General features: G+C 40.9%; 1 protein-coding gene across 2 annotated transcripts in view; it reads left to right on the forward strand.

Moving 5' to 3' along the window:
- Positions 1 to 22,537, forward strand: part of PPP2R5C (protein phosphatase 2 regulatory subunit B'gamma) — a 139,615-nt gene that overhangs the window by 14,723 nt on the left and 102,355 nt on the right. For both annotated transcript variants that reach the window (XM_069489809.1, XM_069489818.1), the window contains exon 3: positions 5,540 to 5,705. In XM_069489809.1, the coding sequence (XP_069345910.1) occupies positions 5,540 to 5,705 (166 nt within the window). The remainder of the gene's footprint in view (positions 1 to 5,539; positions 5,706 to 22,537) is intronic.

A 22,537-nucleotide genomic window follows, 5' to 3' on the forward strand; every position in this document is an offset into this window, starting at 1 on the left:
AAGTGAGCAAGCCCTTGAGCCTTTGCCTACACATGACGGGGAGAAGAGCCACAGTCCTTGCTCCCGAAAAGCTTAACGTCTCTCTGTAGAAGCAGACTTGTGATTCAAGGCCTGAGAGAAGTGTAAGGGAACTACCTTAAGAAGAATGTCAAGGAGAGGGCTGCATCTGACTGCGTGGGTGAGGAGTAGGGAAAACAAATAGAAGTGGCATTTGCGCTAGGATGTCCTTCAGAAGCTTCGTGCTTGGCGTAGGGGAGTGTCTTGGAAGGGGAAGAGGGCATTTTATGTTGAAGGAACAGGCACAGAAACAGGACATGGTCAAAAAACTTCTGAGAATCGGAGAGTAGCCTGGCATTCCTGAAATAGTGTGTGTGGAGAGATTAGTCCTGGAAAAGTAGCTTTAGGAGAGACAGTGGCTGGCCTTGAATACCATGCAAAGGAGTTTGAACTTTCTCCTATGGGCAGGAGGGAGCCACTGAAGTCTTTTGAGCAAGGGAGTAGTCTGATACAGGTTTAGAAAGGTAAATTTGATAACAGCATAAGAATATGATTGGGTGAAAGAGCAGGAAAGCTGTGTTCCACTTGTCTAGACTAAGCGTAATGAAGTGAAGCCAGAGAGAATTTAAAATTTGTTTTTATTATTTTTTTCTTCTGTGTATTTTCACATACATAGAAGGTAAGATAATAGCATGATGAACCCCAGGCCCCCACCACAGAGCTTTGACAGTCATCAGCACGAGGCCAGTGCTGTTTTATCTGGCCCTCACCTCCATACAGATGGCCCTCTCCTTACACTAGATTATCGTGCAGCAAATTTCAGCCCTCATGTTTTATTCCTAAGTCTCAAATATGTGGGAGCCTTCAATGAGGACTCTTTGGCAGAATCAAAACACTATTGCCACACCTAAAAAAATTAAGAATAATTTCGTACTATCAGCAGTAAGTGTTCAAATCTCTGCTTCTGCCTCCTCCCTTTTTTTAGTTGGTTTGGGTCCTGAATTGAACTGAGTCCTGATATCCAAATAATAACATCTGTTACACTGCACTGGATTTCTCTTCATCTGTATAGGTTTCTCCTCCCTTTTTTCTCCTTGCAGTTTAGTTGTTAAAGAAATCAAGTGGTTCACACTCAATTTGAAGAATGTGGTAGTAAACCAAGGGCAATTTTTCCTACCAGGGTACATTTGGCAATGTTTGGAGACATTTTTGGTTGTCATAGCTTGCAGTAGAAGGCTGCTTACATCTGGTAGGCAGAGGCCAGGGATGCTGTGAACATCCCACAGGGCACAGCACAGCCCCTGCAACAAAGGATTACCTGAGCCAAAATGTCAGCAGTGCTACATGGAGAAATCTGTTCTCGCTTCTCCTATATTCTGTGTTTTGCATATCACATCCCTATGGCTTAACATGTTCCCTTCTTCCTTGTATTTCCTATGAACTGGTGGTTAGACCTCAAGGCTTGATCAGATTCAGGCTGGACTTTTTGGAGGTAAAAATACTTCTTAAGTGGTGTAGCGCATGGTATCACATAATCTCTGGCACATAAATGGTGGCAGGTTGATCTATCCATTATAAAATTGCGGAAGGGAAGAATTTTGAAAGACACTGGAGAGTGGAATTGCTCAGGTGTGGGGTCTGAGGGAAGGGAAAGGCAAGTTTGGCTACAGCTCTCCTGCATGATCTCAGGTCGTCGCCCATACTCTGAACCCTGGTTTGCTGTCTGTAAGATGAGGATGCTGCGACTTTGTGGGAGTGCCTGCAGGATGGACTGAGGTCAGGAAATAGCTGCTCCCCAGCGCCCTGAGGACGGCCATGGCACAGAAGGGCACTAGACATATATTCTGCGGAGTGCATGGAGGGAGGCAGGGTCTGCCCGTGGGGGAGGAGTCTGTGTGCGCAGTGCTCCTTGGGGCGCCCACTCTGCATGTCTTGTTGGCCACTGGTGTTGGGGCTGAGGAGGAGCGTCTGTCAACAGCTGCTGTGTGTGCATATCTGGGTGCCCTGCTTTGCCCTCTGTTCAGTGATGCTTTCAGATCCTTCTCACTCTCCTCAAGCCTCAGCCCTTCTGTCACTTCCCTGCTTACGGACATCTTGGTAGCTGACCTCAGCCACCAGGTGATTCAGCCCACTTTGGGCCATCAGGTTAGCAGGTGTCCTGTGGCCATCAGACCCATCCTTTTCTTCCTCTGTTGTCACTGTAGTCCTGTCAGATCCTTGCCCTGTGCTCAGCTCTTCTGTCAGCAGTGTCCCTCCTGCCAGCATCCAGATGTCCCCAAACCTTCCCCATCTTCAGCAATCAGAGCCCCTTCTCTGAGCCTGCTCCTTCCTCTGGGACCCTAACTCTCTTCTTTTCTTCCCAACCAAATTTTTCAAAAGTGTTGGTGGTCCTCATGGTCTTCCTACTGAATCCCGTCACTTCTTCAGACACCACTCCACAAAACTGACTCACCCACCAGCCACCACAACCTCCTTGTTGTTCCATGACCTGGGAGACTCTTGGTCTTTGAGTGGCATCATGGCGTAGTTGGCTTCCTTCCTTCCTTCCTGAGAAACCTGCTTCCCTTGCTTCCAGGAAGGACCTGACATTCTCGCCTCCCCATGGCTTCCTCCTTCCTTCGCTGCTGGTGCTCCTGCTGCTCCTCAGCCCCTGTCCTCTCCTGCTCCTGCTCCTGCTCACCTCCTCTCTCCTTCCTCAGCTTCCTCTGCCAGGCATTCTGTTCAGTCCCAGGACTTCAGAAACCACTTAGATACCAAATGCCCATCTCCAGCTCAGATGGATTTCCCAAGTGCCCGCTGGGTGGCAGGCAGGACCCCTCCTAGGTGCTGAGACACAGTGGGGCAGACAGAGGAGGACGGGCCACACACAACTCTTCCTGTCTCCAGGGCAGGGTAGCACAGACAGTAACCAAGAAAGCAGATGCAGAAAAAGAAGTTCAGCTGCTGACTCACGTCATAGGAAAATAGAAGCACTTCTGGAAGGGTGGGGAGAGAGGTAGTTTTGGACTCCTCATCTTGTCATGCTGGAGTTGCTGTGCAGGTGCCTCGGACTCACCATATTCATACCGAACTTCTCCCTCCTCATATTTCTTTCCTATCTTAGTGACTCATGCCACCATCCACCTGTCTGCCGAAGCCAGAAGTCTGGGAGTTCTCACCAGTTCCCTCTTCTCCCCCATCCCACACATCCACTCTGTCATCCAGCACTCCTGATTTTACCCCTAAATATCTCTGCTCTGCCCCACTTTCTGCATTTACCTGCCGCTGTCCTGGTCCAAGCCACACGGTCTTCTCTTGTTTAGCCTACCAGACAGGACCTTCCAATGTCCCCTCCAGTGTGCAGTCCACACTGCACCTCACTGGTCTTTTAAAAAGGAAGATCTGTTCAGGATGTTGCTCTGCTCAGGCCGGGGGGGGGAGGGGGGGGGCGGGGGTTGAGAATTGGCAGGGTCCAAGGAGAGTAGCCAGTGGCATGGAGACTGTAGGTCTGGGGACAGCTTCTTACTTTCTCAGATAGTGGAAACCTTTCCTTGACATGTTTCCCTCCAGTGTACTGTGAATACCTATGGACTTGATTTCTGTTTTACAGGTTAGTCAGTTCACCAAATCCTAGTCTTATAAGCTTGGTTACGTAAGATGCACAGTTCATCCCTCAATTGTTTATCAAGGTCGTTGTTGTGCAGCACTGGGTTTGGTATTATAGAAAAATAAAAAGGAGATAGAAATTTTAATCTGCTGAACACATGTATATATAATTTAACATTTAAAACAGAGACACTTCCTAGAAGTAGCTCTTTGTGACTATGAAACAAATACCAGGGTTTTTCTAGGGGCATCGAGAGAGAGCTGAGCAGGAGAGTTTTCACTGGGTGGATTCCATGGAGGAGGTAAGTTATGGGTGGGGTTTTTAGGGCAGAAAGACCCATGCTTTCATGATCAGATGGAAAGAATGACAGACATCAAGGTCAGAGCCCAAGAAAGCACGTCTTGAGGAGGAAGCCACAGACTGCAGGAGGGAAGGGAACCCAGGCCCCTCACTCCCAAGTCACAGTTCTGTCTGTTGTTCCAGGCTGTCAGTCACCTTAGAAAACTCTTTCCAAGCATTCTTAACCACCTTATTAAAAAATAAATCAGCTCTTACTGCTTAGTGAAAATTTGATTCAAGAACGAGAACAAATCAGTTTGGGACTGGAGTGGGTATGTCTTGTTCTCCTTGGCCTCACGTAGTTGAACTAGGCATGATGGATTTGTGTCTCCAGGATGGAGTTTGGCAGCCTTTTAAAGAGCACATGTGCAGAAACAAACTCCTCTTGTTTGGGCAGAATGCCTAAAGGATCTTGATGGTCAACACTTAGCGGCACCAGCTGCCGGCCGTCACTGCTGGGCGATGGTGGCAGCATGCAGCTGTTTACTGTGTCTGTTGGTTGTTGCCCAGAGAGCCCTTCAGCTGGGGGGCCCAGAACACATTCCACGGGGTCCCATGGCACACTCATCTGCTTAGGCCTGTGTGGATAACAGGAACCCCGTGGCTCTGTTGCAGGTGCTATGTGCCCTTAGACCCTCCTCCACCGCTTCTGAGTGTTTCACAAGGCAGCATTGCAGGTCATCTGTGTGGTCGTTGGACAGCCCTAGTTGTTGCGATACAGTCTGGAAATGAGCACGCAAATCAGGAGCCTAGAGGCAAATGCAAGGAGAGAACAGCTAGAAAGTGGAGCATTTCTGGAGGCCCTAGGGGAAAGCACTTTTCTACAGCCGTCACTGATTTCTGAGGGCTGAGTGGTGAGCTAGCAGGGAAAACGTATCATTTATGGGGTATTCAACTGCGGCTTAAAAGAACAAACTTAATATCTTACAGTTGTATAGATGAGACATCTAAAATGGGGCTGAAATTAAGGTGTCAGCAGGGCCACGCTCCCTCTAGAGGCTATGGAGGAGACTCCATCTCCTGCCATTCGCACCTGCAGAGACTGCCTGCCTTCCTTGGCTCTTGGCTCCTTCCTGCGTCTTGAGAGCAGCGGTGTGGCATCTCCAGATCTCCCTCTGCCTCCGTCATCTCATTGCCTTCTCTTGTCTGAGCCTCCCACCCCTCTGTTCCCAGGCCCTGTGTGATTGCCTTGGGCTCACCTGGATCATCCAGGATGATCCAGTGATCCCCCATTTCAAGATCCTTAACTTAATCACACCTGCAAAGTCCCTTTTGCCAAGTAAGGTCACATATTCCCAGGTTCCAGGGATTAAGATGTGAACATCTTTGAGGGGGGTCAGCCTACCACATCAACCTTTGTGGTAAATATTTAGAAATCAAAAGTTTGACGGAAGCTATAAGAAATTAGGTATATCTATAAATCTCTCAAAGTCTAGCATTACTAGAGGTGGAACATAAGTGCCACACTCCAGCAACTCTAAGGAATGGTGTTGTCTACAGTAGAGTGCGGGGGACTGTCCCACATTATGTTTTTGCATATGGTTTTTCTATATTTTAGTTGGGCTATAAAATACAACCATTGTACATATTCATTTGTTTTTGTTTTTGTTTTTGAAGCCAATTTCCAGCAGGAAAAACAGCCTTGTTGCTGTCTCGTCTACAGTACCTTCTAAAATAAAAGTACCAATCTCTCAGCCCATAGCGAAGAAAGACAAACGGCAAAATTCTTCAAGGTTTAGTGCAAGCAGCAATAGAGAACTTCAAAAACTATCATCTTTAAAAGGTAATTTTTTTGTCTTTTAAAGGCTAAATTTTGGCTTTTGGGGGGAAGGAATAATGTTTTGATCATTTGACGGTTTCTTATATCTTGCTGTGTTTGTATTTTGCAGAATCATCATCTGTATTAGAGGTTTTTGTAGACTGAATGTCATTAACTTATTTATTCAACCAACATTTTAAATTCCAGAGCTATTTAAGATAAAAATGTAATAACTAATGTATTATTCGTATATACACTAAGAAAACAGGAAAAACTGGAAATCTTTTCATATTATATTAAGCTAGCCAGCTTTTTTCTAAAAATTGACTCTTATTTGTCTTAGAACTCTATCAATTCAGAAAGGAGTTATTACAAGTCAGTAATTGTAAAAATTATAGCAGAATTTCTTCATTTTTCTAACGTGTGAGAGGTAAGACCTATAGCTATAGCACTTTATGGACATTCTTCGTTACGAATCGTTTGAGGCTTACCTCTGTTCAGGGGTTCTTTATTTGAAATAAGTCAGGGAAAAGTGCTCTTTACTTTAAATTTCCCCCCAGATGGCACAGTTACCTGTTTCCATCTGAGAGTGTTTAATCCCTAAAAGTCTTCGTTTAGGGGATTTTGAGGTTGAGGTACTTTTAAAACCTTATCAAAGAAAACAGGATAAGGAAGCTAAAGTCAAATGTCAACCTCTTAAAACCTTTATATTTACTAAAATATAAGATTAGTATGCTAAACATCAGACATTTTTCATACATTAAATTTATAATAATGAGTGTTTTACAGTTAATTTGCATTGAGTATGAATTCAGTGAGAGCAGGAAGTTTGTCTCCTTTATAGCTTTATTCCCCGTGCCTTCCATGCTATAGGATATATAGCAGGAACTCGGGGCAGATGTGCAGGTGGAGGGGAGGGAAGGTTGGGTGGGTGGACTTATGGGTGAGGGGATGAATTTTCTGCCCTTCACTTGCTAGAAATCCAGGCTTCCCACTCACTCCATTTTACAGAGCTTGTATTTGGCTATTTGGTTTACCTTTGTGGTAGATCACATACACACAAAATCATTTTTGATGAGTCTTTCTCTTCCCAAATAGTCCATGCTTTCTGATGCTGTTCATTCACTTATCAAATATGTATTAGCCCCCATGAAAGTGTTTCTAGGTACTGGTGGTACAGAATTAAACAAAACCAAGCCCCTGCTCTCCTGGAGTGAACAGCCCAGCGGGGAGACAGTGAGGACAGGAATACGTACACGCCTCTTCCTTCTGTTGCCTTCAGGAAGCCCAATAATTTGGATGTCTGGGATGGAAAAAGCTTTGCATAACCATTCTTGACCTTCATGGGCCAAGCCTGTTCCAGCTGGAGCTTGGTTCTTGTCATGATACAGGCACGTTGGGCATGCACCCCGCCTCTTTCGTGTGCAGGACACAGCCCGTGGAAGTACTAGTGCAGGCCTGAGTACACTTCCTCTACCTCTTCTGAGGAGTCTGCACAAGCCTCTTTCTCCAGGCCATCTGTTCAACATCTGCTTTCTATTCTCAACTTCCTTTTCCTCCATTTCTCATTATATCTAGTAAGAATGGCATGCAACATACTCCCACTGACACTTTCCCTGTTCCCCAAAAGGGTAAATTCTACATAGTAAATCCACATGTCCTGGAGAATTTCACATTGATCAAGCTAATTCCCTTCACTGGTCTTGTTTGATAATTCTTTCTTGGCTTTTCTAAAATAGTGTTTCTGTATATATGCTAAAATAATTTCATCTAGTTCAGAAACAATAGGAATTGATTAGAATTACCTTAAAGTTATATTTTAATTTGGGGAAGATTGACAGTTTTATGATACTCTTTTTCTATCTAAGAAAATAGTATATTGCCTCCATTTTTCTGAGTCTTGTTTTCTTATAAGATTTTATGGCTTTCTTGTAAATTTCTAACTTTCCACTAAATTTATTCCTAAATACTTTATAGTTTTTGTCACTCTGATGACTGGGTTATAATTTTTCCATTTCTGCTTCTAATTGGTTCTAGCTATTCTCATGAAAAGATAATTGGTTTTTAAATATTACACCATCACCTTATCAAATTTTCTTATTAATCTTAGTAATTTTTTACTAGAATCTGCACATATAGTCCTGTCATTTGTAATTAGGTTCTTTTATCTCTCTTCCAATATTTATACCAATATATACTTGTTATTTTAATTTTATTATAACACTAGCTAGAACCAATAAAACATAGATAACAGAGGTGAAAGCATGCATTCCTGCTTTCTCTCATTTTAGGAACTGGCTTCAACACTTCTCATTTAATGGAAAAGTGGCTCTTGGTTTCTGATAAATGGTCCTTACCAGGCTGCTGGTGTTCCACAGTCCACACTAGCATGGGCCTCACCCATGCAGGCTGGTGGGTGCCATGCCAGTGTGTGATGGTTGTGCACTGCTGCTGAATTTTATCAAATGCTGTATGATTTTTCTCCTTAAGGCCTTAATATTATAATTGCTGTGGTGTTAGATTTTTTTCTCATTTTGAACTATCTTTGCTTTACTGGAATAGACCTCAATTTTGTCATGGTGAATTTTATACAGTGCCTAGTTTGATTTATTAATTTTCTTTAGAATCTTTGCTTCTGTATTTAACTGTAGAAGTGGTCTGTAGTTTTCTTCCTTTTTTGTACTACTGTATTTTATCAAATCTTTTTTTTTTTTTTTTGAAACAGAGTCTCGCTCTGTTGCCCGGGCTAGAGTGAGTGCCATGGTGTCCTCCTAGCTCATAGCAACCTCAAACTCCTGGGCTCAAGCAATCCTTCTGCCTCAGCCTCCCGAGTAGCTGGGACTATAGGCATGCGCCACCATGCCCTGCTAATTTTTTCTGTATATTTTTAGTTGTCCATATAATTTCTTTCTATTTTTAGTAGAGACAGGGTCTCACTCTCGCTCAGGCTAGTCTCGAACTCCTGAGCTCAAAGGATCCGCCCGCCTCGGCCTCCCAAGTGCTAGGATTACAGGCGTGAGCCACCACACCTGGCCTATCAAATCTTAAGATGCATTGACACTGGCACATTGTGATCTCTCCCAGGCGTGGTCTCCATAAGGTTTTCCTGCTGCTCTCCGACGCTGCCGTCTCATGACAGGGATTGTAAGATGCACCCAGATTTCAAAATAATAAAATGTGAATGTGCCCATGAAATAGCATTAAAAGAGTGACTTAGAACTCAGCTGGGCCTAATGCTTTTCTCTATGGTAAATCTGTAGCTTCTTCCATAGTGGATCCATTTAGACTATGTCATGTGTTACCTCATACATGATATTGTTTGGTGAACTTTTTAATCTCTTCCACATCTGTGGTGCTCATGTCTCTTTATGAATTCATGTATTCTTTTGACTATTTCGTTTGTGTTCAGTATCATTCATCTCCACTTTTATCTTTAATTATCCTATTTCTTTTATCCTTTTCTTCATTTAGTAAGTTGAATAGAGTTCACTTATTTTTAGTTTGCTTTTTAATAATGAAAGAATTTAAAGCCATGTATTCCTTCTGAGTATAACTTCAAGCCCATCCCTTGATTTTTTTTTTCCTAACCTTTCAAATCATAGATTTTTCTTTTTTAAAATTTTGTTGAGGCATAATTTACATAGCTTAAAATTTACCCATTGTAAGTGGAAATTTTGATTGTTTTAATAAATGTGTAGAACTGTGCAACCATCACTACAATCCCATTTTAGAATATTTCCAGAATCCTTCAAAAGTTACATCATGCCCATTAGCATCAATTCCTGCTCCCATCCCCAGCTGCAGGCAACCACTGGTCTGCTTGCTGTCTCTAGATTTGCTTTTTCTGGACAGTTCATGTAAGTAAAATTGTACAATATGTAGTCTTTCATATCTGGCTCTTTTGCCTGGTATAATGTATGTGAGGCTTATCCATGTTGATTACCTTGTTTCTTTTTAATGCTGAATAATATTCAATCATATGGATATTGTTTTATGTATCCATTCACCAGTTAATGGACATTGGGTTGTTTTTTAACTATTACAAATAATGCAACTGTGAACATTTACATGTAAGTCTTTGTGTGAACATATATTTTCATTTCTCTTGGGTAGATGCCTAGGAGTGGAATTGCCAGCTTGTATGGTAAGTTTATGTTTAGCTTTTAAGGAAACTGCCAAACTGTTTTCCAAAATAGTTGCACCATTTTACACTGCAGCCAGCAATGTATAAGGGCTCCAGTGTGTCCGCATTTTGGCCAATTTTATTATTGTCTGTCTTTCTGCTTATAGTCTTTCTTGGTGTCTCACTATGGTTTTCATTTGCATTGCCCCAGTGAATGGAGACATTAAGCATCTTTTCATGTGTCTATTAGCCGTTTGTATATCTTCTTTGATGAGACATCTATTCATATCTTTTGTCTATTTTTAAGTTAGTCATCGTCTTGTTATTGAATTGTAACCGTTCTTTATCCTGGATATGAGTCCTTTATTTTATCATAAAATATAATAAAAATAAATCATTATAAAGGTTTGAAATACAAAATACACCCACAGTTTTTTATTATTATAGCCAGAAGACATAAAATTACCGTCTTAAATTGCTATCAAAGTTTCTAAACACTTACTTTCAATTTCTGTTACCTCATTGATAATCTTCAGGTTTGTCTGTCTGTGTTAAGCCCTTCTGTTGAGCTTTTAATTTCAGATGTATTTTTTTCATTTCTGGAAGTTCTTTTTGGTTTTCTTTAATCTGCAGTGTCATTTTAAAATATTTTCCTATTCTATTGCACATGCTGTCAAACTTGTCATTTCTTTAAGTATAGTAATAGTAAGCACAGCTGTTTTATGGCCTGTGTCAGGTAGTACCAATATCTGAAGTCTTTGTTATGTTTTGTTCATGATGTCTTATTTCTTTGTGTACCTGATGATTTTTTTATTGTATGCTGGTCATTGTATTCAAATATTTGAAATAAATTGAAACCTAGAATGAAAGTATCATATTCAACAGGAATTTGTTTTTGTTTTGCCAGACACTGGGGGCAGTGCCAGTCTGGGAGTATCTTAAACCACAATACTGACTTGTTAAATTAGCCCAGCGTTCTGCAGAATATCCTACTTGTTGCCTGTGAGTCCTGTAAAGAAAACCTTTTTGGCTGAAATACATCAAAGGTGATGCCGTGTAACTCAGGAGATTGTGTCATTATTGTGGCAGATGGCATAATCTCTGGTTGCCTATCCGAAGGGGTGCTAAATCTTAAATTTTACCACTGAATTAAGGCGATGACAGATTGATCTCTCCACTGAACAATTACGTTTCCCTTTGCAATTCAGAAAGTACTAGTGATACTCTGCTGTGTATATTTTGGCATCCTGCCAGTGTCTATTCCCCTCAACCATATGCTGATGTTTTAAATACCAGTTGATAAGCCTTGCCTGAGTCAATAGTTTCGCTAGAGAGTTTAGCATTTAGCATTCTTTTGAAAGCAGTGATTTTCCTTCCCAACTGGAGATATTTGGTTATCCTAAAATATGGTTCCTACTGGAAAAGCAGGATAAGCTTAATTCTTTGTCTTTTGGTGACCAGTTTCCCTCACATGGTGACAACTTAAGCTTTTTTTCTGGCTTTCTCTTTAATAACATTATGGACTACTGTCATTGATTTAGGTGTGTTTTAATGTACTAAAATTATTACTCTTCTGGTGTTCAAATGCCTAATTTCAACCATTGAGTGTCCCTTGGACTAGCTGATAGTCTATGAGGCTTTTTACATAGCCTCATTTGTTTTTGCTTCCTTGATTTCTGACACAGTGAGGTATCCCCAAGGCTTACTTTGCATTTTCCTTGTCCCAAACTTGGAATCAGCATTTTTCAAAGAGCCCTGGTTCCTTTCATTAGGGAATGATATTAGAGACCAAAATCTAGGTAGTAGGAGTGCTCATTGCTACTGGACTGATTAACAGTTTTAAGTGCTTTCAATGGAGGGAGCTCAAATATAAATTATTTTAGTCATGCATTCATATTGATATTTTCAGTTCAATTTTAATATTATAGTGTTTTCACTTTTTTTCTTGTATTTTCAGAGTTTTATGTCTTTGTCTTACACTGAAAATCTTGATTTCTAACATCATTGATGTAATTATGGCTACATTTTACTAAAATAATTTGTGACAATACTGACATTATTACAAACAATTGGAACTTTAAATTGGCTCATCTCATTGCAGAAAAAGCTGTTGGCATTTTTATTTTACTTATTTATTTTTTTAGAGATGGGGTCTTGCTGTGTTGCCTGGGCAGTTCTTGAACTCCTGGACTCAAGCAATCCTCCTGTCTCAGCCTCCCAAGTCGCTGAGACTACAGGCATGCACCCTGTCGCCCGGCTACTGTTGGCATTTTATTGGGATCCCGTTACATTTTTAAAATATCTGAGGAAGGGTTGGCATCTTATGATGTGTGCTTCCTCTTATCTAAGAGTATGTTGTGTCTTCCTGTTTTCCAAGTCCAATTTCATGTCCTTTAGGGTGTTTTTAAGTTTTCTTCATGTGGGTTTTGCACATTTCTTATTAAGTTAATGCCCAGATAGTCTACCATTGTTGCTATTGTAAATAGGAGTCTTCTCTTCCATTGTGTTTTCCAAATAGTTATTAATTATTTATATGAAGGCTATGGATTTTGGGGTCTTGCTTTCATATCCTGCTCGCTTACCAAATTATCTTATGTTTGCAGTGGTTTTTCAGTTGATTCTTTTGGGTGTTTCAGGTATCTGATCAGATCATCTACACATAAAGATAATTTCAGCTCTTTGTTTTTCATTGTATACCTCTCATGTCTTTCTCTGGAGTTGACTGATATTTCCAGTAAAATGTTACGTAATAGTGGTAAGAGTACTACTTGTCTTGTTTCTGACATTAGTGGAAATGAGCAGCATGATTTTTAACAACCAGTTATTATTTCATTCCTTGAATACCCCAGTTTTTTTATCTATTATAAACAATGCTGCTAAGTAAATCTTCTGTTATCATTGTTGTTCACATCTTTGAACCTTTCCTTAAGCTGGATTCAAAGAAAGGAAATACTGGATCAAAAGAGTATGAGTTTTCAAAAACCTTTGCTGGCTGTTGTCCAGACACTTTCCAGAGAGGCGGCCCTGCGTCCACTCCTACCCTGAGTGTGTGTGATGCTCGTCCCCTTATACCTCTCCAGCACTGGCATCAATAAAAGCTTTAGTCGCTTGTTACATGGAAAACAGTATTTCATTTTTTAGTTTTTTTTTAACAGTGCAGTTGAATATATCTTCAGACCTGTTGATTGAAAGATTTTTCTGAATTAATTGCTTCATTTAACATTTTTGGTCTAGAAGGTAGAAGTGTTAAATGTTAAATGAAGAGACAAGCTTTTTAAAAGATACTTATGGGAGGAGTAAATTAATCATGGACTTTGTTTCTTGAAGCCATTCTCCCTGTTTTAGAAAGAATGGCCTGACAGAAGTCAAAGTTATAGTGGAATAATGTCATTTATCAACTCACGAGAGGTCTTGAGGCAGAGGACTTGCTAAGTACTTGGCCTTTTGTGAAAGAACTTGTTACATTATTATTTGGAAAATTTACTTGGATTTTTTAAAATTGGCTTTTGAATCGCAGTTAAATATTTTATATTTCTTGCTCTTCTTTTGTAAAAATGCACTATTTCACCCCCATTCAAAACAGTTTATTTTCTGGTAAAAGTGAAAATGTTGCCATAAAAGTGGGGTTTGGCTGCTTAAAAATGAATTACACAAGTATATAGGACCTTTGGCCTCTTGCTATTGAAGAATTATAAAGACATCGTGTGAGGAGGTCACCAGAGTGCCTGCTCTTACTCTAGTCGGCTTAGAAAGAACTGGACAGGGGATCTGTGCTTTCATTAGTCTTTGTTTCTCTCCCGTGCTTTGATTTTGTATCTTCCTGTGACTACCCACAATAATGAGAAGACACAGCCCCGGGCTTGGTAAGGCAGGTGCCAGTTCCCACCGGCCATCTGTACTGTTGAGAGTAAGGGGAGAGAGTCAGAACAATGACCAGGGGTGGCCCTTGCCCTCGGGGAGCTAGAGGCCCCAGAGCCACCATGGCATTCTAGCTCCAGCCCCTTGTAAGGAATTCTTGCTATTGAAGAATTATAAAGACATAGTGTGAGGAGGTCACCAGAGTGCCTGCTCTTACTCTAGTCGGCTTAGAAAGAGCCGTAAGGAATTGAGAGCTGGTCGCCTATCAGACAGCCTGAGCCTGGCCCCTCCAGCACACCCTTCTCTCCACTGCCTGGGAGCCACAAACGTGGCCTTGACGTCACTCTGGATTCAAGCTCAACTCTCTCTGGGGAGCACCAGGGTTTGGTTTCCAGCTGCTAGCTGTAATTTCACTTTAGTGTTTAGCTCAGACTTCCCCATACCTTGCCTGGATTTCCCCCAGCACCTTACATTCAGCTCATATATAATATCTCTTAATATCTCTCACTCACTCATATACACAGAGGCCACTCCCTGGACATACTCATCCTCTGTGCAGTCTAGCACCCTGCTGCTCCTGCCTTCTCAAGTATTTCCTGAACTTCCCTGGCTCAAGCCTTCCTTATCTTTTTTTTAAATTGTGGTGAAATGTACATAGCATAATATTTATTATTTTAACCATTCATAAGTGTACAATTCAGTGGTATTAAATACATTCATGATGCTGTATAACCTTCACTGCTATCTACACCCAAAATTTTTTCATCTTCCCCTAACAGAAACTCCATGAAACAGTAAGGCTTCCCTCTCCCGTCCCCCAACCCCCGGTAACCTCTATTCTACTTTCTGTATCTGTGGTTTTGCCTACTGTAGGAACCTCATTCAAATGGAATCATACAGTATTTGTTCTTCTGTATCTGGCTTATTTCACTAAACATAATGTCCTCGAGGTCCACCCATGTTGTAACATGTGCCATAACTTTGCTGAATGGTATTCCATGTGTGGACGGACCACAGTTTGCTTATCCATGCATCAGTGGTGGACACTGGGTTGCAGAACACACTGTACATCTTATACCACTCACTACTCACATTAACTCTTATGTGTGTTTCCCATTCTAGCATCTGCCAAGGATCCAGAAAACACACAGTACGTTCACTGAGGAAATGAAAAGCCCTCCGGGCTCCAGCCTGTCCTTTTCCTTCTCCCTCAGTTTCCACAGAGATGGAAACCACTCTCTCAGGGTGGCCAGAACCCATCCAGGCTCAAGGGTCCCTTCACCTCACTCCCCCTCAGACTTCGTGGAAAATGAAGTTTATGACTCACTTGACCAACTGCATGGGTTGGTAAGAGTGTAGGCAAATTAAACAAAACAATTAGCATGAAAGCACTCCGATGTATGCATGCTTTACGTACTTTGTGTTGGTTTCCTGTGTTCTCAGAAAAAGGAGTGTGAGCACTTGCTTTATTTATATGGTTTTCCAGCCTCGCTGCAGGGAGTAGAAAAGTAAGCCAAGGCCTCAGGACACAGCACTTAGGGTGGATTTCACTTCTTCTGTTCCACATCCCTATCCTGAGCTTCCCTGTGGACAAGCTCATCACTCAGAGGACTCACTCATGTTAACAGAGCACAAGTGCCTGTCCACTTGTCCTTGGTATTGACAAGCACAAGTTCCCTGGAAACCTTTGAACGTAGTTGGATATTAGGAATCTTTATCTGTCTCAGGGAAAAGTCTATTTTAACCTGTAAGTGAAGCCAAATTTTTTAGGTTAGATTTCTCACTCAACAAAGCATATATCATCCATGCTTACATAGTTTCCAATTTAAAAAAACAAATAGTGCTGGCCGGCACCCTGTCAGTGCACTGTGGTTATGATGCCACAGGTCTCTCGGTTCAAAAAACCAGCTTTTTGTTAATTACTGTAAAACTTCTTCACTAAAATACAAGCATATTTAATTTGCCTACAAAATTGCTGGAGGAGGTAAAAAATAAAAATAAAACCTTCAGTTGAATTTAGAAATGAAAATTTGAAAGTTTTATTTGGAATTACTATCTGGAAATAACATCAGTGGGATGTATTTACAGGCAGTTTGTTTTAAGTAAAGAATGAAACAGTGATGGGGGACCCAGACAATAAAGAATAATTCCTTTTCAAACCTTCATTTTTGTATAATGCAAAGATTACTGTGTTTATGGTATTTGGTGAGAGGCCTGTGGGTCTGTGTGCCCACGTTCAGTTGTGCAGGCACTCTGGACTGAACCAGCAAGGCACCCTTCCTTGGTACTGGCTCCAACCCTTCACCGTGCGGCCACGGCCTCAGGAAAGGTTCAAAGGTTCTGTGCTGTTGTGAGGCCAGCACAGAAGGCAGGTAGGCCTGACCACAGGTGGTGAAAGGTGTCCACTCCTGCGGCAAGTGTGTCGTGGGAAGCCTGGAAAGGGATCTGTATTCGGAGGAATGGGAATTGCTGTTCTCGAAGGGATGCGATGGTATATCCCTCTTAACTATGTGCTGCAGGGTAGCGGTGTGAAGAGTAGCAAGGGGGTTTTGTAAGATCAGAACTAGGTGCCATGCCCGATTCATTCATTCATTCAGTATATTTGATGGGTGCCAGGAATTATCTAGGGACTGGGCTGAGGGAGAGAGCCACAGAACCAGGAGGTAAGAGGAAGCCTGCTCGGAAGGGGTTAGTCTAAGTAGAAATCCCTTAAGTGGCTCTGCTGCAGCCCCACATTGCAGCTGGAGGGATCTGTCTGAAACGCTGTTGGTGGACAGCTCAGGTTTTTCGAGTGGGACGGTGCCCACTGCTTCCTGCATTTTGCGTGTGGTGGCCAGAGCTACATTTACTTGTATCCTGCCTCAGCTGGAGCTGCTCCCTCCTGGGCTGTCCACTTCAACTCCGTAGGGGGAGTGTCCTCCATACACGATGTTTACTCTTCTTAATGGGAGGAGGTGGGGATACATCCCGTTTTACAGGTGAGGAAAGATGCAGCCTGGGGTTATTCAAGGCAGCCTCTTTCCCTGTACTGAGCTGTCCTCCCTGCTCGGGGAGGTGATGAAAACATTAAAGCCTCTTCTGCGTTGCATTTGCCGAGAGCTTGTTTCATCAATGGAGAAAGTGCTCCGGAGACCACGTGAGCCCTGTAGCTTAGATGAGCATATAGACTCAGATGCAAAGGTAAAAATTTAGGCAACTCATAACTGATTGAGACAAGGAGTCAACATCCTCTAATCTGTGGGTTCAGTTTTTCATGCCTCATTTCAGCTAATTTCTGTTTGTGTATTTTTGCATACATGATCTCATTTATGTATCACAATAAATCTTTTCTATCAGATTTCCTCGGCTCCCATCACAGCCTTTTCTCTATTCTTAACCTATACCTGAGGCAGCACTCATTGAGGGATTCTCCCTGCTGTAATTTAACCTATATCTCTTTTTAAAAATTATTTTAAAACATTGTTATATTTAATTCTCATGAAAGTAATATGTGCTTGTTTTAGCAACACTGAAGGATATAAGGAAGTTTCAGAAATAATCACATGGATCAATCCCACTAGTATCCAGAAGAAAGGAAATCAGTATGTTGAAGAGATACCTGCACTCACATGTTTATTGCAGCACTATTCACAGCAGCCAAGATTTAGAATCAACCTAAGTGTCCATCAGCAGATGAATAAATAAAGAAAATGTGGTATATGTATACAGTGGAATATCATTCATCCATAAAAAAGAGTAAAATCCTGTCATTTGCAGCAACATGGATAAAACTGGAGGTCATTGTGTTAGGTGAAATAAGCCAGGCACAGAAAGACAAATACCACACGTTCTCACTCATGTGGGAGCTAAAAAAGTGGATATTGTGGAGGTAGAGAGCAGAATGGTGGTTACCAGAAACTGGGGAGGGGAAGGGAGAGAAGGGGATGAAGAGAAGTTGGTTAAGAGGTACAAAAATATAGTTGGATAGAAGGAGTAAGTTCTAGTATTTGAGAGCACAGTAGGGAAATATAGTTCACAGCAATTTGTTGTATATTTCCAAATAGCTAGAAGAGAAGAATTGTAATGTTCCCAATACAAAGAAAAGATAAATGAGGCCGGGCGCGGTGGCTCACGCCTGTAATCCCAACACTCTGGGAGGCCAAGGTGGGCGGATCATTTGAGCTCAGGAGTTCGAGACCAGCCTTAGCAAGAGCGAGACCCCATCTCTACTAAAAATAGAAAGAAATTATATGGACAGCTAAAAATATATATAGAAAAAATTAGCCGGGCATGGTGGTGCATGCCTGTAGTCCCAGCTACTCGGGAGGCTGAGACAGGAGGATCCCTTGAGCTCAGGAGTTTGAGGTTTCTGTGAGCTAGGCTGACGCCACGGCACTCACTCTAGCCTGGGCAACAGAGTGAGACTCTGTCTCAAAAAAAAAAAAAAAGATAAATGAAGTGATGGATATCCCAGTTATCCTGATTTGATCATTCTTTTCAGATTGTATACCTGTATCAAGATATCACTCGTACCCCAAAATGTGTACAACTATTATATATCAATAAAAAAGGAAAAATCCATAGCCATACCTCCCCATGATGACCACTGTTGATATTTTGGAAGTGATTCTTTTTATGATCATGCTATTTCTGAAAAGTTTTATACTGCTTTTTTCACTTATGTTTTCTTTATATAAATGTATAAGTATTTTTGGTGGATGGATGCATAATATTTCACTGGATGTATGGGATAATCCCTTTGACATTAAGGTAGTTTCCAGTATTTTAGAACCATAAATAAAGTATGATACTGTCAAAAAGAATAAAATAGTTAGAAATCAACTTATCAAGGAAGTAAAAGACTTGTACACTGAAAACTACAAAACTTTGCTGAAAGAAATTAAAGATGACACCAAAAAATGGAAAGACTTTTATGGATTGGAAGACTTAATATTAAGATGTCAGTACTATCCAAAGCAATCAACAGATTCAATGCAATCCCTATTAAAACTTTTACCATGTTTTTTTCCAGAAATAGAAAAATTCATCCTAAGATTCATAGTGAATCTCAAGGGATCAACATAGCCACACAATCTTGAAAAAGAAGACTAAAGTTAGAGGACTCACACTTTCTGATTTTAAAACTTACAACAAAGCTGCAGTAATCAAGACAGTATATCATTGGCATAAAGACAGACATATAGACCAATGGCATAGAATAGAAAGCCCAGAAATAAACCCTCACATAGATGGTCAAATGATTTTTGACAAGGGTGCCAAGACCATTCAGCGGGGAAAGACAGTCTTTTCAACAAATGGTGTTGGGAAAACTGGATAACCACATGCTAAAGAATGAAGTGGGTCACTTACTTCATACCACATACAAAAATTAAAATGGATCACCACGATCTAAACGAAAGAGCTAAAACTATAAAACTCTTAGAAGAAAACAGGGGGAAAGCTTCATGACGTTGGATTAGATGGTGATTTCTTGGATATGACACCAAAAGCACAGGCAACAAAAGTAAAAATAGGTATGAAGTGGACTACATCAAAATTTAAAACTTCTCTGCATCAGAGGATACAATCAGCAAAGTGAAAAGGCAAGTCACAGAAAGGGAGAACGTATTTGCAAATTGTGTATCGGATAAGGAGTTAACATCCAAAATATATACAGAACTCCTGCAGCAACAAAAATCTGATTTTTAAATTGTGTGAAGGATGTGAATGGACATTTTTCCGAAGTATATATACAAATGACCAATAAGCGTAGGAAAAGATGTTCAATGTCACTAATCATTAGAGAAGTGCAAATCAAAACTACAATGAAATACTTCACATTCGTTAGGATGGCTGCTATTTAAAAAATTACAAATGTTGGTGAGGTCATGGAGAAATTGGAACTATTGTGCTCTGTTGGTGGGAATGTAAAATGGTGCAGCCACTGGGGAAAACAGTGTGGCAGTTCTTCAAAAAATCAAAAACAAAACTACCATATGATCCAGCAATTTCACTTCTGGTTATACACCCGAAAGAATCGAAAGCAGGGATGTGAGCAGATGTTTGTGCACTTATGCTCATAGCGGCATTAGTCACAATAGCCAACAGGTGGAAGCAACCCAAGTGTCACCGACAGATGGATGGATAAACAGCTGTACTATATACCAATGGAATATTATTCAGCCTTAAAAGGGAAGTGAATTTTAACACTTGCTATAACATGGATGAATCTTGAGGGCGTTATGCTGAGTGAAATAAGCCAGTCACAAAAGGACAAATACTGTGTGATTCCACTTGTATTAGTATCTAGAGAAGTCAAATTCATAGAAACAGAAAGTAGAATGGTGGTTGCCAGGGGTTGGGGAGTTATTGTTTAATGGGCACAAAGTTTCAGTTTTGCAAGATGAGAAGAGTTCTGTGGATGGATGGTGGTAATGACTGTACAACAGTGTGAATGTACTTAATGCCACTCAACTATATGCTTAAAAATGGTTAAAATGATAAATTTTATGTGTGTTTCAGCACAATTTTTTAAATGATTATTTTAAGAAATGTGATGCTCATTTGTGGCACTTCTAGAATAGATTCCCAGAAGTAAAATTACTTAGACAAAGAATCTTGATACATAGTGCCAAATTATTTTCTGAAAGAATCAGAACAATTTATAGATTTTTTTTTTTGGCAAGGTTACATCATACTTGTACCAGTATTGAGTAATTACCATTTTAAAAAACGGTAATTTAAATTGCTGAGTGATAGGTTAAAAAATACTTTTTGATACAGTTATTGATTATGTATAGTTCTTTTGAGAAACAAATCATTTAAACACCAAGGTCTCAGTGTTTTTCTAATCAATTATAGTAATACTATTAACTCCTTGCATTTATAGTATTTATATTTCCTTTTACTTGTTTTTTGGAGGGAACATACAGACATTTGTAATTTTTTAATATAGGCAATATCCCTTAGGGATTTGTTCAGTGGTTTTTAAATGTCCTTTTTTAGCTTGAGAATTGATACTTTCCTTTTCTTCTAAAGGCTATGGGATTTGGAAGTGTAGTTTTTGGGTTTTTTTGTTTGTGTTTTTTTTTAGCTCACTGCTGCCTCCAACTCCTGGGCTCAAGTGATCCTCCCACCTCAGTCACCTTAGTGGTCGGGGCTACAGGCGCGCCCCACCACGCCTGGCTAATTTCTTAATTTTTTTGTAGAAATGGGGTCTCACTATGTTGCCCAGGCTGGTCTCAAACTCCTGGCCTCAAGTGATCCTCCCGCTTTAGCCTTCCAAAGTGCTGGGATTACAGGTGTTAGCCACCGTGCCTGACCTTGATTTTTTTTTTTTTATTTAACTGTTTAATCCATCTCAGATTTTGTTTTGGTGTGAGGTAAAAAGACTTAAATTGACTCTGTCTTACATGTGGTTAACCAGTTGGCTGCCCCAAGATTGCCAAGCAATTATCTAATTCTTTCCCTTTCCCTTGATTTGGCATTCATTCTTTATCATGGTGTTACATTTATGTAAATATGTTTATCGGTTTGAGAGCTATTGCTTCTGTTCCATTAACCTACCTCTTGTGCCCAATCACACTGACATTAATTCATACAGCTTTAGAGTTGGCAGGACTGGCCTTTCTCATTAGTGTTCTCATTCTTCTTGCTTTTTATTTTTCCAGGTGAACTTTAGAATTGTTTTGTCAAGCACCTAGGAAAATAAAGAGGCCCACCTGCATTTTCATTGAAAATGCTTTAAACCTGTAAATCAGTTTGGGGAAAAAGTAACATCAGCATGTTTACGGTATTTATATTTCCAATTCAGAAATATACCTTATCTTTGTTTGCCTTTTTTTGCTATATTATTTATACCTTAGAGTATGCTTTATCAGTGACAGCCACATCATATTTTTGGAGTTCTAAAGAACTACTTTATATGCATAAGGTTTCAAAAGAACATGGTGGAAAATCATTAATAGAGATCCTTTGATCTGAGATCATTAGGAAAAATACATCAGAAAGTGTCTTCACTTTTTCTTTGACTTCAATTCTGTATATTATATATAAACCTCCTTGGAGTCTTTCCGTCTATTCCAACTTATCAGTGTAGTCTTAGGATAGGCACATGGTCCCATCTCATCTCGTATGAAATATTAAATCACTGGCAGGCCTCTGTCTCTTGAAAGCCCAGATTTGCAATAAGAATCTCCTTACCAAGCCCCCAAACACTTCGTTCCTAATTGTGTCTGAGGCATCTGGCATCACTCCTTGCATTAGGAGGTGATGGTGAGTGTTAGCGCCATTGTCACCATCAGCATGGCTACATGGTGGTAGTCCGCTCCAGACAGACACAACCTAGGGGTCAGTGGCAAAGTGCCAGGAAGCGTGCAGCAGTGTCGAGATTCGTGTTGCCTGACTGACAGCACATGCTCTTTTTGTTGAACTATGTCTGCTATTTGGTAGCAGCAGACCAGAGCAGGGGTGAAACCAGCAGTGTGGTGAGGTGGTGAGAGGCTGATCAGGTGGCACCCCCTCACCATGGCTAGTGAGAAATGGTCTCATGCCAGCCATGGAATCCAGCAGTGTCTTTTGCCTCCAGGGAAAGGGGGGCAGGGGTGGGGTTTGCCTTGCTTTTATCTATTTATATATTTCAATGGCTATTAATGCACATAATAAAAACTAAATTCTTACTAGTGAGGGAGGATTTAGCCAGCACCCTAAATGGTTGTAGCAGTTCATTCATGTATTGGAATGTGTGGCGTGCTCAGCCCCAGATGTAACTGCTAACTCATTTGTGTCAGGTGTTTCTTACTATTTGAATTCTGTTTAGGAACTAAAGGGCTTTGTATTCTTATTCATGAGTGGGACAAATGAGTGGGGGTTGTGTGAGAAATTTATTTAAAAAGAG

Source organism: Eulemur rufifrons, chromosome 2 (assembly GCF_041146395.1).
Source record: "Eulemur rufifrons isolate Redbay chromosome 2, OSU_ERuf_1, whole genome shotgun sequence".
NCBI classification, from domain to species: domain Eukaryota; kingdom Metazoa; phylum Chordata; class Mammalia; order Primates; family Lemuridae; genus Eulemur; species Eulemur rufifrons.